The sequence below is a fragment of the Chionomys nivalis genome, chromosome 1 (genome assembly GCF_950005125.1).
Source record: "Chionomys nivalis chromosome 1, mChiNiv1.1, whole genome shotgun sequence".
Classification (NCBI taxonomy): domain Eukaryota; kingdom Metazoa; phylum Chordata; class Mammalia; order Rodentia; family Cricetidae; genus Chionomys; species Chionomys nivalis.
Window position 1 is genome coordinate 127301113 of NC_080086.1, and position 12750 is coordinate 127313862.

General features: G+C 38.0%; 1 protein-coding gene across 3 annotated transcripts in view; it reads left to right on the plus strand.

Annotated features, from left to right (window-relative positions):
• Prkd3 (protein kinase D3) overlaps positions 1 to 12750 on the plus strand; it is a 67999-nt gene that overhangs the window by 22914 nt on the left and 32335 nt on the right. For 2 of the 3 annotated variants that reach the window (XM_057769510.1, XM_057769520.1), the window contains exons 3-5: positions 9141 to 9279; positions 10783 to 10914; positions 12570 to 12727. In XM_057769510.1, the coding sequence (XP_057625493.1) occupies positions 9141 to 9279; positions 10783 to 10914; positions 12570 to 12727 (429 nt within the window). Of the gene's footprint in view, positions 1 to 9140; positions 9280 to 10190; positions 10284 to 10782; positions 10915 to 12569; positions 12728 to 12750 lie in introns of those variants that run through there. The other variant, XM_057769530.1, reaches the window with a different exon arrangement.

The window sequence follows — 12750 nt, forward strand, 5'->3', positions numbered from 1 at the left end:
CTCAGCACTGAAGAGGCAGAGACATGAATATCTCTGTGAGTTTGAGACCAGCCAGGTCTACAGAGTGAGTTCCAGGACAGCCAGCCTGCAGAGAAACCCTGTCTCAAAAGACCACAAAAGACAAAAAAAAAAACAAAACAACAACAAAAAAAAAACCTAGAAAGAGAGCTGCAATAATTGTAGTTAGGTACTATTTAACCAGAAGTTTAAAAAGCCTATAATTTATTTTAGGCATATGCTAAAGGAGGTCATTTTCCCATAAACTGAATTTTTAAAAAAGTTTTAGGTGTTGAGGGGGCTTTATGCTGCCCCCTCCTGATAAGTTCCACAGGGAGTAAGTTAAATACTCAAACTGGGGTCAAAGGCAGATCAATGTAAACTGGAACTGACTGGTTTGTCAGCAGTAGGGTAACTTACTTTTAGGTCAGTAAACCGTAATGTCAGCTATAAAAATAAGACAAAAATAAGCATGGTAAGATCAGTGCCCCCCTCCAGAAAATGCTCCCATATCGCTAAGAAAAACACTGTCTATAATAGACATTGGGTCAGATGATACAACATCTATTTCACAAGATGATTCAATAAATTGGTAAACAAGTGCATGGGAAAATGTTTAAAATAGTTTTTAAATGAATACAGACTAGACAGCATGTGTTCAACTGGAGTAAAGAGAGAATTGGTGTCTCTGGTGTACTGAAGAATCTGGTCAAATCTCACAGAAATGGCAGTGATTCAAAGCTTGGAGAAGGCATAAACACTGGCAAAGGCTACATCAGCATACACAAAGGGGGTTTTCTCCAAGAAAATATCTACTTAACTGACAGATCATTTTTATTTGAGCTTTGTTTAAAACTTAGATATGACTAAAAGTGGTCACTCTTTGAATTTCTTCCAATTCCATGACTCATCCTGAGGGTGGAGTGAGGTGGAGTTTCTTTTGTTGTTGTTGTTAGCATAAGCCAAAACTTAGCTTCCTTTTTTTTTTTTTTTTTTTTTTTTTTTTTGGAAAAAAAAAGACTTTGAAAGTCTTCCAACATAATACATTGAGGTCAGTGCTAGCTTCTTCATGTCTTTCTTCAAAGATGCCTTACTCTCAGGAAACATTTAATGCAGGGCACATTTTACTTGCTTTTATACTAAAATCAAGGTAATACAAATAGTGAACATGTTCCTTATTCCATTAGGTTAGGCTGTTGTGCTATTTGGGGGACACGGAGCCTCGTTACCTTAATGTCTAGTGTGTAAGACCAAGTTCAGCTTGTGTCCTTACCTCCAGGGAGCCCTGGGCCTCAGTGGACATTGTAATGTCTGTAAATGTTCTTGCCTGTCATAACTGTGCTGCTGGAATCATCTGTTGGGTAGAGAGCAGAGATGCTGCCAAAATACCCACAGCAATCTTCTGACCAGAAGTATTAGTAATACTGAGGTTAAAAATCCTTAAGTTAAATTGATAGAGAAGTAGAACTTTTGTGTTTGAGAAAACCTGAACCTTCTGATAATGATATTCTGGGATCTTAATAAATCAAAGAATATGAATATCTTGATTAAAATTTTATAAATGGAGTTGTAATTTTGGATCTTTCAAATAAGATTTCCTGTTAGGTTTAATTATCTTTGTTTCAAAAGTAATACGGTTTTTGGAGTATACAATTAGACAATGAATATAAGATCTTAATCTATATATGGGGTGCTGGGAATTGAACCCATAGCCTTTTGCATGCTAAACATGTACATTACCATTGAACTACCCACTTGTTCCTGGATCCCTCTTTATTCATAGTTTATAAAGCAATATGAACACAAATACAGTTTCTACCTTCTAGACTTGAAGGAGGGCGTTTTTGCCAGTCGGCCGCAGAGGAGTAGTGGAGCTGGCAGTCAGACCTTAGAAAGCAATTTAGCAACAGATGGAACTGGGGTTGAGCTAGGAGAAATGTGCCCATCAGGTCACAGTTGGGAGGCCATTTGTAAGTGTTGTATTACAAGAAAGTCAGTACTGACAGAATATGGCGAACGCCTGGTTCATGGTTACAGCAATTATTCATGCATGGAAACCAGACGTTGAAATTATGTTGTCAATGTTTTTAATGCAAGGTTCTTTTTTTTAAGCTAGGAAACGATATTATCTCATACAGTTGGAATCAAAGAGAAGACCAGGAATGTAGGTTTTCATTTTATCACTTTGTTTTGTATTGATAGATCGTTTTCAAGTTGCTTCGTTTTTAATCCTGTTTCCTCCCAAGAGCCTGGGATTAGAATATCTACCTTCATAAAGAGTTATGCTGATTAAATGTAAAGCTCTGCAATGCTGGGGTACTAGTGCTCGGAAAATACTCATACCTGTGGCTTAAATACTTCCAATTTTAGAAAGATCCTTGGTTCTGTAGGTGTCTTATAAGTTTAGTGAATATCACTAGCATATGTATAGTATATATAGGTATGTATAAAGGTATGTATAGTATCGCTGTAGTATGTATAGCAGCATGTAAACAAAACATTGTTTTAATTTTAGTTTTGATATATGGCCATCTATAGAAAATAAAATCAAGTGTTTGTTTAAAGGGGAGAATACATGCACAATGTCTGGTGAGTAATTACCCAGTGAATGCTAGCTCCCTGTTTTCTTGCTTTCATATTGATAAGAGGCTTAAAAGATACCCCTCTAAAGCTATTGTTCCTGTTAATTTGTTGAATGAAAAGACTAGATGTCGTTGGAATGGGAAAGGAAATTGGCAGAAAGCAATTTATTTTGAGTTATAATGGTCTTTAGTAAGATTGAAATACTGACTAACACTGTCTGCTTTTAGCTGATTTAAAACACTTTGCTTTAGTTTTGACCACGTTAATACCAGATCTGAAGACCGAGTATCAGTGTATTTTAGGGGTGGTTTGGTGTGTTAGAATGAATGAATCCATTGTCTCTGCAGACATGAATTGAGTGTAATTTTCAGGTTCTGCCATAGTAGATGAAAGCCCCAGCTGTCTCTTTTGTTTCCTAGAAGTGAGCTGTCTTTGTGTGCTGTTCTCTCTCCCACTCTTTCTACTGCAGCTGTATTACAGCCGCCTGCTGACATTCTGATCCTTCCCCTACATTTTTATCTAGGTTAAACAGTGTCAGGCAGCCATTACTAAATACTTAAGCTCAAACTGGAGATTTAAAAAAATTTTTTTTAACTTGCTGCACATTCAGGTTACAATCATAGGTAAAGGAGAAAAGGTCCCAGAAGTTTAAATCAAGGACACTTAAGAACAAATCACAAAACAAGAGGAGGGCATGAGTAAATTTAAAACGGAAAAAAAAAATATTTCTGTGGTTTATGTTAGAAGTGCAGGTGAGGTGTTAAATTGAGCAACACTTCTGGCATGTGATAATCCAGAGAATTCTGAATTGGAAATCAGTGATGAAAGGTAAGAATGAACTCAGGTTCCTGTTGACTCATTTTCTGATTGACTTGTCCAGATGAGCGAGTTTTGGCTTTATGTAGAAGTTGTCATTGAACCCTTTCCAGAGATTGATACTAAATTAATATAAGTCTTATTTCTGAAGACTTTATTACTGCTAACAGTCAACAGAGTTTTTAATAAGTGCCAGAAGTTCTGGGTTCTTGAGGAGTCTGGAGGAAGCCTGAGGAAAGGACATCCTTAGCATGTTTTTACTTTTAGGGGCACTTTTAAGATTTACTGTGCAGGGATGCCTGAAATCAAGATTAAAGATCAGTTTGGTATTTCGTGTGTGTGTGGTCCTCAAGCCTCTGAAATTAGTGTGTACTTCACTCACCATATGAAAACGGAAATATATGGGTGTTAAAACTCCAAGCATCTCTTATTTTCTAGACTAGAACCCATATTACCTTAGAAAAATAAAAAAGCCTAGTGGTAGGTAAATAATTCACTCCAATAATATTGAATTCCAAAGTTGTTTGTTAACACGCAAAAGTGTTGTTTGGCCAAGTAAAATAAAAGTTTTGCAAGCTTCCTGCCTTACCTAACATTTTATTGACAGATGTTTAGTGACATGAGACTTTTATGGGACAGGCTGCAGTGTTTAGCCACAGTTGTTCAGAACTGGGGAAAGACTTCATTTTGCACAATGCAGAGGAATCATCGACACAAATGTAGAAAGTAAATCGAGAAATTAAGGTGAGGGTGTTTTGCTTTTAAACTAGTTCTTAAGCTGTTCTTCATTTTCCCCTCTCATCAGGGCTGAGGTAGGGTAGGGAAAGAACCATGGGCTTGTCTGTTTTCAGAAGGGTACTCACTCCTTTCCACATTCCCCAGGCTCTAGAATTTTGACTCCTTTCATTCTAGACCAGTAGGGCTTCTCAGGTTGAGCTTTTAATCAGCATTTGGGGCCAGATCGTATGATGGAGGTCGTCCGGTGAATTCTGCAGAAGCTGACCAGATAGTTCTGTGATGGAGGCCGTCCTGTGATTTCTGCAGAACCTTACCTAGTAAATGTGCACAGACCCAAATTCTGGAAAGTAGATATGTATAAAGACACCACCATGTATGTACCTTCTGGGGCAAATTAGTCTCAGTTGAGAGCCCTAGAGAAATACAATGTAGCTAGTGCTCATTATCGAGAGAGCTACTAAATGTGTTCTCAACTATGCTGCCCTTCTAGCTGTGTTCCTTGTCCCAAGTGTCCTTGTCCTTGAGAATGGGAATGTTTAGAAGGCATCTACTATTTTATTAGTTATGTCTTGTGTGTTAGAGATAAACATATATCAATAGTGCAGCAGTCCTTCCTCTCTCCCTCCCCTGTAATGTGAACAGCAGAGTCACAGGTATACATTCACAAATATATATTAATTTGCATTATTTTTCCACAGTAGTTTTTCCTTTTAAAATTACACAACTGGGTGCAAAAGTGATCTTTTCCTTTATTCCATATTCTATTGAAGCATAGCTTAGAAAAACAGCAGTTGTCTTTAAAAAGCCTCAGTTTTTTGTGCATGTCAATGACAGGTTATTCTGATAGACTTTAAAATATAAAGTGCTTTTGTTTATATCTTTTAATGTTTTGTTCATGTACCCTTTCTTTTCTCATGTGGTTCAGGGCAACCTCCAAATCCCTGTTTATCCAAGAGTGGCCTTGAACATCAGATCCTCTGCCTCTGTCTCTACAGAGCTGGTACTGCATATGTGCAACTCGATGCTTGCCTTGTTCGTGACTTTACACACAGCCCCTATGTACCAAAATCATTATAGAAGAAAAAAAATCAGTCTGAAGAACAGTTGAACTTGGAGTTTTGAAGATCATTGAATTACTAAAAATAGGCAAGATGTAAATAACAAATTTTTATAATATATTTTAAAGCATATGAAAAATAATTAGCCTTATATAATGGACAAATACAAATCAGGGCAAGGGAGATGGCTCCATGGATAAAGCTCTCTCCCTGTAAGCATGAGGACCAGAGTTCAGATCCCCAGAATCCACATGAGAGCAGGACATGTTGGCTACGTGGAAAAGCAGAGTCGGGGAATCCTGGGGCAAGCCAGCCAGACTTGCTGGGATCTATGAGTTCTGGGTTCAGGGAAAGAGCTAGCTTCATTAAATAAAGTGAAGGATGCGCATGTGCATATGACATGTATGCTAATGCACACTGCAAACACACATAAGAAAGGGGGTAGGGAGTACAAGTTGAAATACACGGAAGTACCACTTTTCATGTAAGAGCAACAAATTTGATAGTGCACTTACGAAATAGCACATGGCAAAAACAAACTTTTCTTACTCCATTTCAAGTGTGTCTTGTTCATGTGTGTATTTGCATGCCTTCTGCATGTGTGGGCCCACGTGTATGCAAATGTGGTACACATGTGTGTATATGCATATAAAGGCCTGAGGTTGATGTTGGAAGCCATCTCAGTTGCTCTTCTACTTTTATTCATCGAGACAGGGTCTCTCAGTCAAACCCAGAGCTCACTAATGTGAAGAGTCTTGCTAGCCGACTAGCTGTGGGGACTTCACGTCTCTCTCACCCTCCAAGGCTGGAGCAGGAGGACCCTCACACCTGCCTCACATTTACATAGCTTCTGGGATCTGAACTCCAGTGCTCGCATGTGCTTCTGGGGCAAGCACTGAGTCATTTCCCCTGTTCCACAAACTTAATGTTTTGCCTGTAGACATATAAGCTGATACAGCCTTTATGAAGACTAGTTAGGCAGTGTCTGAAAGTTTCGTTTATATGTACACTTTGACCCAGGAAATATTCTGGGAAATTCTTTACATATACTTCAGAAGTAGTAACGGTAAGGAATATGTGATTACGCACCGGCTATTGCTTATAACAATTCACCCAGCATGGAAAGTCAGAGATGTGTACTGGAAGATTTACAGCTCCATCTACATCGGCTCCCCCGCTCTCATAGCACACTACCCGAGGATCTACAACGACGACAAGAGCACCTATATTCGTTACGAACTTGACTATATCTTGTAATTTTATCTTATGTCTAATACACAGCTGTTTCACACCTTAAACTTGCTTCTGTCTGATATAAACTTGTAAAACATTGCAGATCAGTGTAGAACTGGTCATAGAGGAAGGTGGAAATCCAGTAGCATGATTTTGAAATAACTTTGTTTTTGATGTTAAACAGTAAACGCCAGTAGTGACCAAGGATGCAATAATTACACACTACACTGGAGGGACTGTCATTTTTTATTCATCTTTATGAAGATTTAGAATTCATTCCTTGTGTTTAAAGGGAATGTTAAATTGAGAAATAAACATTCGTGTACAAAATGCTAAAAAAAAAAAAAACCATTGGAAACAGTAATGGCTAATATTCAAAGTTAATGTTGCATTAACTTTTTTAATTTTCGTGGTAAGTGCAAAGTATGCTCTATTTTACAGGTAGAGAAACTCATTAAGATTATATAATTAATAAGATTTGAAATCAGGGCCTAGCATGATAGCTTAATAAAGTGCTTGCTTTGTGCACTCAAGTTTGACCCCCAGGATATAAAAATCTGGGCACAGTCAGGCTTGAGAGAGTGTAGTGAGGATGCCACTTTACCTGTGCGGTCTCCTCCTCAGAACCCAAAACCTCAATCTAATAATGAGATAAACATCAGATAGTTTCACTAGTGAGGCATACTATAAAACACATTACCAGTAAGCAACATAACCAAAATATCCAAAAACTGCAAAATGTGAGAAATTGTTACATCCAAAAAAGACATAATTGTATCTGGTAGCTGAAGGTCACATAGATTCATGGATGAGACTCTGGAAAGAGAAAGGACATTAGGTAAAGGCTAAGGAAATCTAAACAAAATATGATAACATTTGCTATAAATATATCATACTACTATAAAGTGTTAATAATGGGGAAAGTGGGTAAATGGGAATGCTGTATAATTTTTGTATGACTTTTTCTTTACTTCTAAAACTTTAAAAAAGACTAGTAAATATAATGAATAATATTTGTAAAGTAAATTTAAAATTCAGGCATCCATTTGGAAAGAAAACCTGGACAGGATTTTTATAATGTTTTAAATGTTTTATTAATTCTTTAAGACATTCATGCAATTTATTTTAATCATATTCACCTCCCTCCCCTAACTCCTGTCCATTTGTGCTACTCATACAGTCCTGGATGTGGAGCACGGGCAGCCTTACTCGGAGCCACACCCTTAAAGACAAACTCTCCATTGCCTGCCCGTAGCTTCTCAGTTAGGGGTGGCAGACTCCGTCCTTCCCACCGTGTGCTGGAACACAGATTGGCTTGTTCTTGTGCAGGTCTTGTGTAGACAGCCACAGCTGCTGAGAGTTCGTGGTTGCAGCAGTCCTGCATATCCACTCCAGCTACCCTTGCCTCTGGCTCTTGCAGTCTCTCTGGCCCCTCTCTTGTGATGTTTCCTGTGCCTTGTGCGGTATTGACAGGAAGTGAATTTCTTTAAAATGTTAAAATTTAAACATTTTCATGTGTGAGCAGAGTTGAGTCATATTCTCGTTTGTGAAAACCTGATTTCTGAATTTTTAAAGCTCATGAATAGCAAATATCTGTATACTAATTTCCTTACAGGTTGTTTCTGTTTATCTTGTATGTTGTTTAGACATCTTAAAACTACGTGTTTATGGTTTATTTCCTGTTTCTCTGTAGATGTTTATCTTTAATATAGTCATGCCTCTAAACCTCGGATGTTTTTAAAGATTGGCCACAGTGATTCTCTGAATTTCAGTGACAATGTTTAATCTTTTCTTGATTTTTTTTCAGTCTATGTTTTCTGTTATTTTGGTTCTGACATTTGCTTTAAGATAATTCCTAGCTTAAACACATTTATGTAATATAGGGCTTTCTACAAGCCAGTATTTAGACCTTTTCTTCTAGTCACTCAGTAATTTGTCATATTTATAGGTTCTTATTTAGAAAATGACTTTTTATGGCAACCCTAACATCTTTTAGCCTCTAGACCTACAAAGGTTTATTTTAAATAATTATTCGTAATATTTTCTGCACTCGTTCTTTTACCTGTGTTTGGGTATTTGTTTGTATATTCATATATCTGTGAGGCGCTGAGGCTTGGCCTGGGTAGTACACATTCTAAATAAACACTGGGCCACTCCCTATCCTCAGTTCATGCTACCATTATCCATTAGGTCACGTGTCTGTTGCAGTATTGCTTTGTATCCTCTCTAGGTCATAAATTTGTTTGAATGTTGCTTTCCTTCTTTAACTGGTGCTTTTGGGTTTTAATTGTTTCAGTCACTCCCAATAGACAAGGCACAAGCCTTTAGCACATGGACATTTTACGTGTCACATCCAAAAACTAGCAGTAGCTGATGGTGTGTTGAGTAGTACCACTCGAACGGATGGAAACAACTTCTTGTCTTTCAGGCTAAGAATAGAGTGAGTGAAAGATTGTGTTCTCTTACAGCAGTTTACAAGTCTGAATTTTGTAAGAGACCTGTATTTTAAGGTAATGATTACTTGTTTGCAAATTTACTTTTTTTGTTTTTGAGCTTTAAAATTAACCAGGATATTTGAGTACAAGGTTCACCTTTTGGATATTAGAAGAGCTGTTAGTAGCCAACATTAAGCTAGAACACTTTAAAATTCTTTTATAGCATACTTAACAACAGTAGAAAGCCATGGGATGTTGATACAGGGCTGTTTCCCTACAGTTTCCAGAGTGTGGATTCTTTGGCATGTATGATAAAATTCTTCTCTTTCGCCACGACATGAACTCGGAAAACATTTTGCAGCTGATTACCTCGGCAGATGAAATACATGAAGGAGATCTTGTAGAAGTTGTCCTGTCAGGTGAGCAAATGGCTCCTTTCCCCCACAAGGAGTATTTACCACACTAGTTCTGTGCTCTGCTGCTCTTAGCTGTGGTGCTGTGTAATGGCTTACTTCTTTAATGTGTAGTAATGGTTTCTGCATGGCTTTCACTTTCAGGAAGGTTATATCACTATGAGAAAATAGGGGGAAAAAGTGGAATTACTTAATGTTTTGAAGCTAAGGGAATAGTTAAACTGAAAAGAAATTCTCTTTCTGTAGGTTGAAAAAAAAAAGCAAGATTAAAGTTGTCCCCCACCCCCCATTTCTGTTAAAAGCATAGACGAAGAGAAATGAGGGTCCAAAGAGAGAATGTGAATAAGAGGGGAAATATTTAAGGCCTGGAAGAGAAAGTGACAGTGCTGGTTACTTGCACGACTTAAGACTGTTTCTTCCCTTCCTATTCCCAGTGGACATTTTCCACTTCCGTTCCTGCCTTGCCCTTCTCGCCATCCCTTGTTCCTAGCTCCCACCATCTGCAGTGTCACCTAACAGCCTGTGGACAGATAGCCAGGGATAGTGCGGGAAAAGGAAGAATGCCACAGCGAGGGCACCCTTTGGACTGGCAAGAAGGGAGGTTGATAGAGGAAACAAGTGGCCAGGCACCCTCCCACACTCATCTTTCAGGCTCTTCCTGAGATCTCTCTGCCGTTCCTTTTCCTTATTGGTCCTCACACTTCTCATCTGTGTTTCTGATTCTTCCATCTGCCTAGTCCACCCCAGCACTGATCTTCCACCACAGCCCCCTGTCTTCCTCCTCACTCACACGGGGATTTCTGTGCTGTTCTCCTTTAAGGTCGTGATCACATTCATTCCCTCTTGGCTTTGGACCTTTCGTCAAACCACAGGGACGTCACTAGTGACTTTCAAGTTGAAGTGAAAGAAATGTGTCTGTATCTACTGCTCCATTGCTCATGGAGGAGAAAGGAGTCCTGGCAGTCTGTTTGAACTCAGTGTCTCTTCTTACAGAAACATTTGACAATGAGGTTAAGTTCCATAGCACTTTGATTTTTATCATTTACTTCAGTGTTTTCTTTCTTAGTCTGTCCTAAGCTATGAGACAATGCTTTCGGTATACCTAGCCAAAGACTTCCAACCTGGTTTATTTGGAGCTTAACTCATGTAAAGCTCTTGGACTTCTAAAACTACTGCTTAAAATCCAGTATTGGGCCACGGCTCAGCAGATAACTCACATGGTAGCAGGAGAGAACTCATGCGTACAAGTTGTCCCCTGACATTCACATGTGCCATAGCACATTCTCCTCCCCCAACATACATAAACACAAATAATAAATAAATGTAGTAAAATATTTTAGATCGCAGTTTTAAATGCTAAAAATAATTTATTTTGTAATCACATAAAACTTTTAGAGAGCGTACCCTGTTTTGATATAAATGGATATGGCGACCATTCCTAATGTCTTTGCAATTAAAAAAATATGGTTTAATACTTTCTTTTTGTTTTTTTTTTTTTTTTCAAAAAAGCCTTGGCCACAGTAGAAGACTTCCAGATTCGCCCTCATACTCTCTATGTACATTCTTATAAAGCACCTACTTTTTGTGATTATTGTGGTGAAATGCTCTGGGGATTGGTACGTCAAGGATTAAAATGTGAAGGTAAGTGCTTTTAGATCGGTGTATTAGTTTGAAAGAGGATTTTACACTTACATTTTTGAATTACCAATGGAACACTAAGCTCATAGTTGATGTCTAGGTAGTAAGGATTTAGAATTGCGAAGTTGAGGACTGGCTTTTCCTTTGCCTCCACCTACTGGTTCCTTTGCATAGGTAACTGTATACCTCTAAGTGATGGTTTCTCTGTGAAATGTAGTCTACTCTACCAGTTTCATAAATAATTAAAGAAGGTAATGTAAACAATGGTTTAATAACTGTTTGCCACTTACTATTACAGGTCTTTATTCCATTTTTAGTTTTTTCTGTGCAGTAGTAAAATGTCAGATTGCTGTGAGTTAGAATTGCTAGAAGTAGGCGGCAGGTACATAAGTCTGAATAAGAAGCAGTCTTCTCCTGTGGAGGGTCACTTAGCTTTTTTGTAAGGTAATGGCAGGCACATACTTTATTTAGGTTTTGCAGGCTACATAGTCTACATTGTGACTTACCTCCGCTGCTGTAATGTAAAACTAAGCATAGGAATCAGAGAGATGGCTCATCACCTGAGAGTACCTGCTGCTCTTTCAGAGGACCTGGGTTCAATTCCCAGCACCCACATGGTGCCTCACAACTGTCTGTAACTCCAGTTCCATAGGATCTGATGCCCAAGGGCACCAGACATGTACATGGCAAATATACACACATGAAGATAAAACATTCATACACAGAAAACTTTTTAAAAAATTCTTTAAAAACTTAGCAGTTAACCATAGATATTATGTAAATAAACAGCAGACTGTGTTCCTATAAAGCATATTTTTAGAATAAGAGAGATGTCTTAGTTGGTAATGTACTTGCCACACAAGCATGGGGACCTGAGTTCAGTCCACAGACTGAAACAACAACAAAAAAAAAATAACCAAAATACTGGGTGTGGTGACATGTGTTTGGGAAGTTTGGAGAAAAGAGAATCGCTAGGGTTTTCTTACAGCTCCTGGTCCCAATGAGAGACTCTGCCCCCAAAACATGATGAATGTCTCCTAAGGAATGATAGCTGAGGTTGATCTCTGGTCTCCACGCTCATACACACATAGCTGTGTACAGATGACACATATACCCTTTGTGTTATATAATTTTATATATAGAATTATAATATAGAATACCATTATTCTATATTATTATTTACTATTATTTTATATTCATGAACACTGATGCTTGAGTTCCATATAATTTTCTCATCATTGGAGGTTTGTTGCACGCATGCCTCAGTTTGCTGCTGGATAGTGCTTGAAGCCAGAAACTCATAAACTTTTTCCAAGTGTCATAAAACATGCTTTTCTGAACTCTACCTCCAGAGTTTCTGATTCTATAGATTTGGGGATGAGTCTAGTAATTTATGTTTCAAATAAATTTCCAAGTGGTTGTCTTAGCTAACATAAGTCAAGATTTACTGTTCTAATTAATTTAACTTTTCTAAATAAACCTGTCTACTATGTACTATTCTTGAATTTGTTACCTTCCACATCATCTGTCGTCTGAGTTCTTAATTAAGGTTGGTATTGTTGCCAGAAAAAATAAAGAAAGAAATGCTGGGTTTTATGTATCAGATTTCAAATAGTAATCTTATAAAATTTTATATTTTACTCTTAAAATATATTTAGGCTGTGGATTAAATTATCATAAACGATGTGCCTTCAAGATTCCAAATAACTGTAGTGGAGTAAGAAAGAGACGCCTGTCAAATGTATCTCTGCCGGGACCTGGCCTGTCAGTTCCGAGACCCCTGCAGCCTGAATGTGTGCCCCTTCTCAGTGAAGAGGTATGTATTCTTAGGTCATAGAA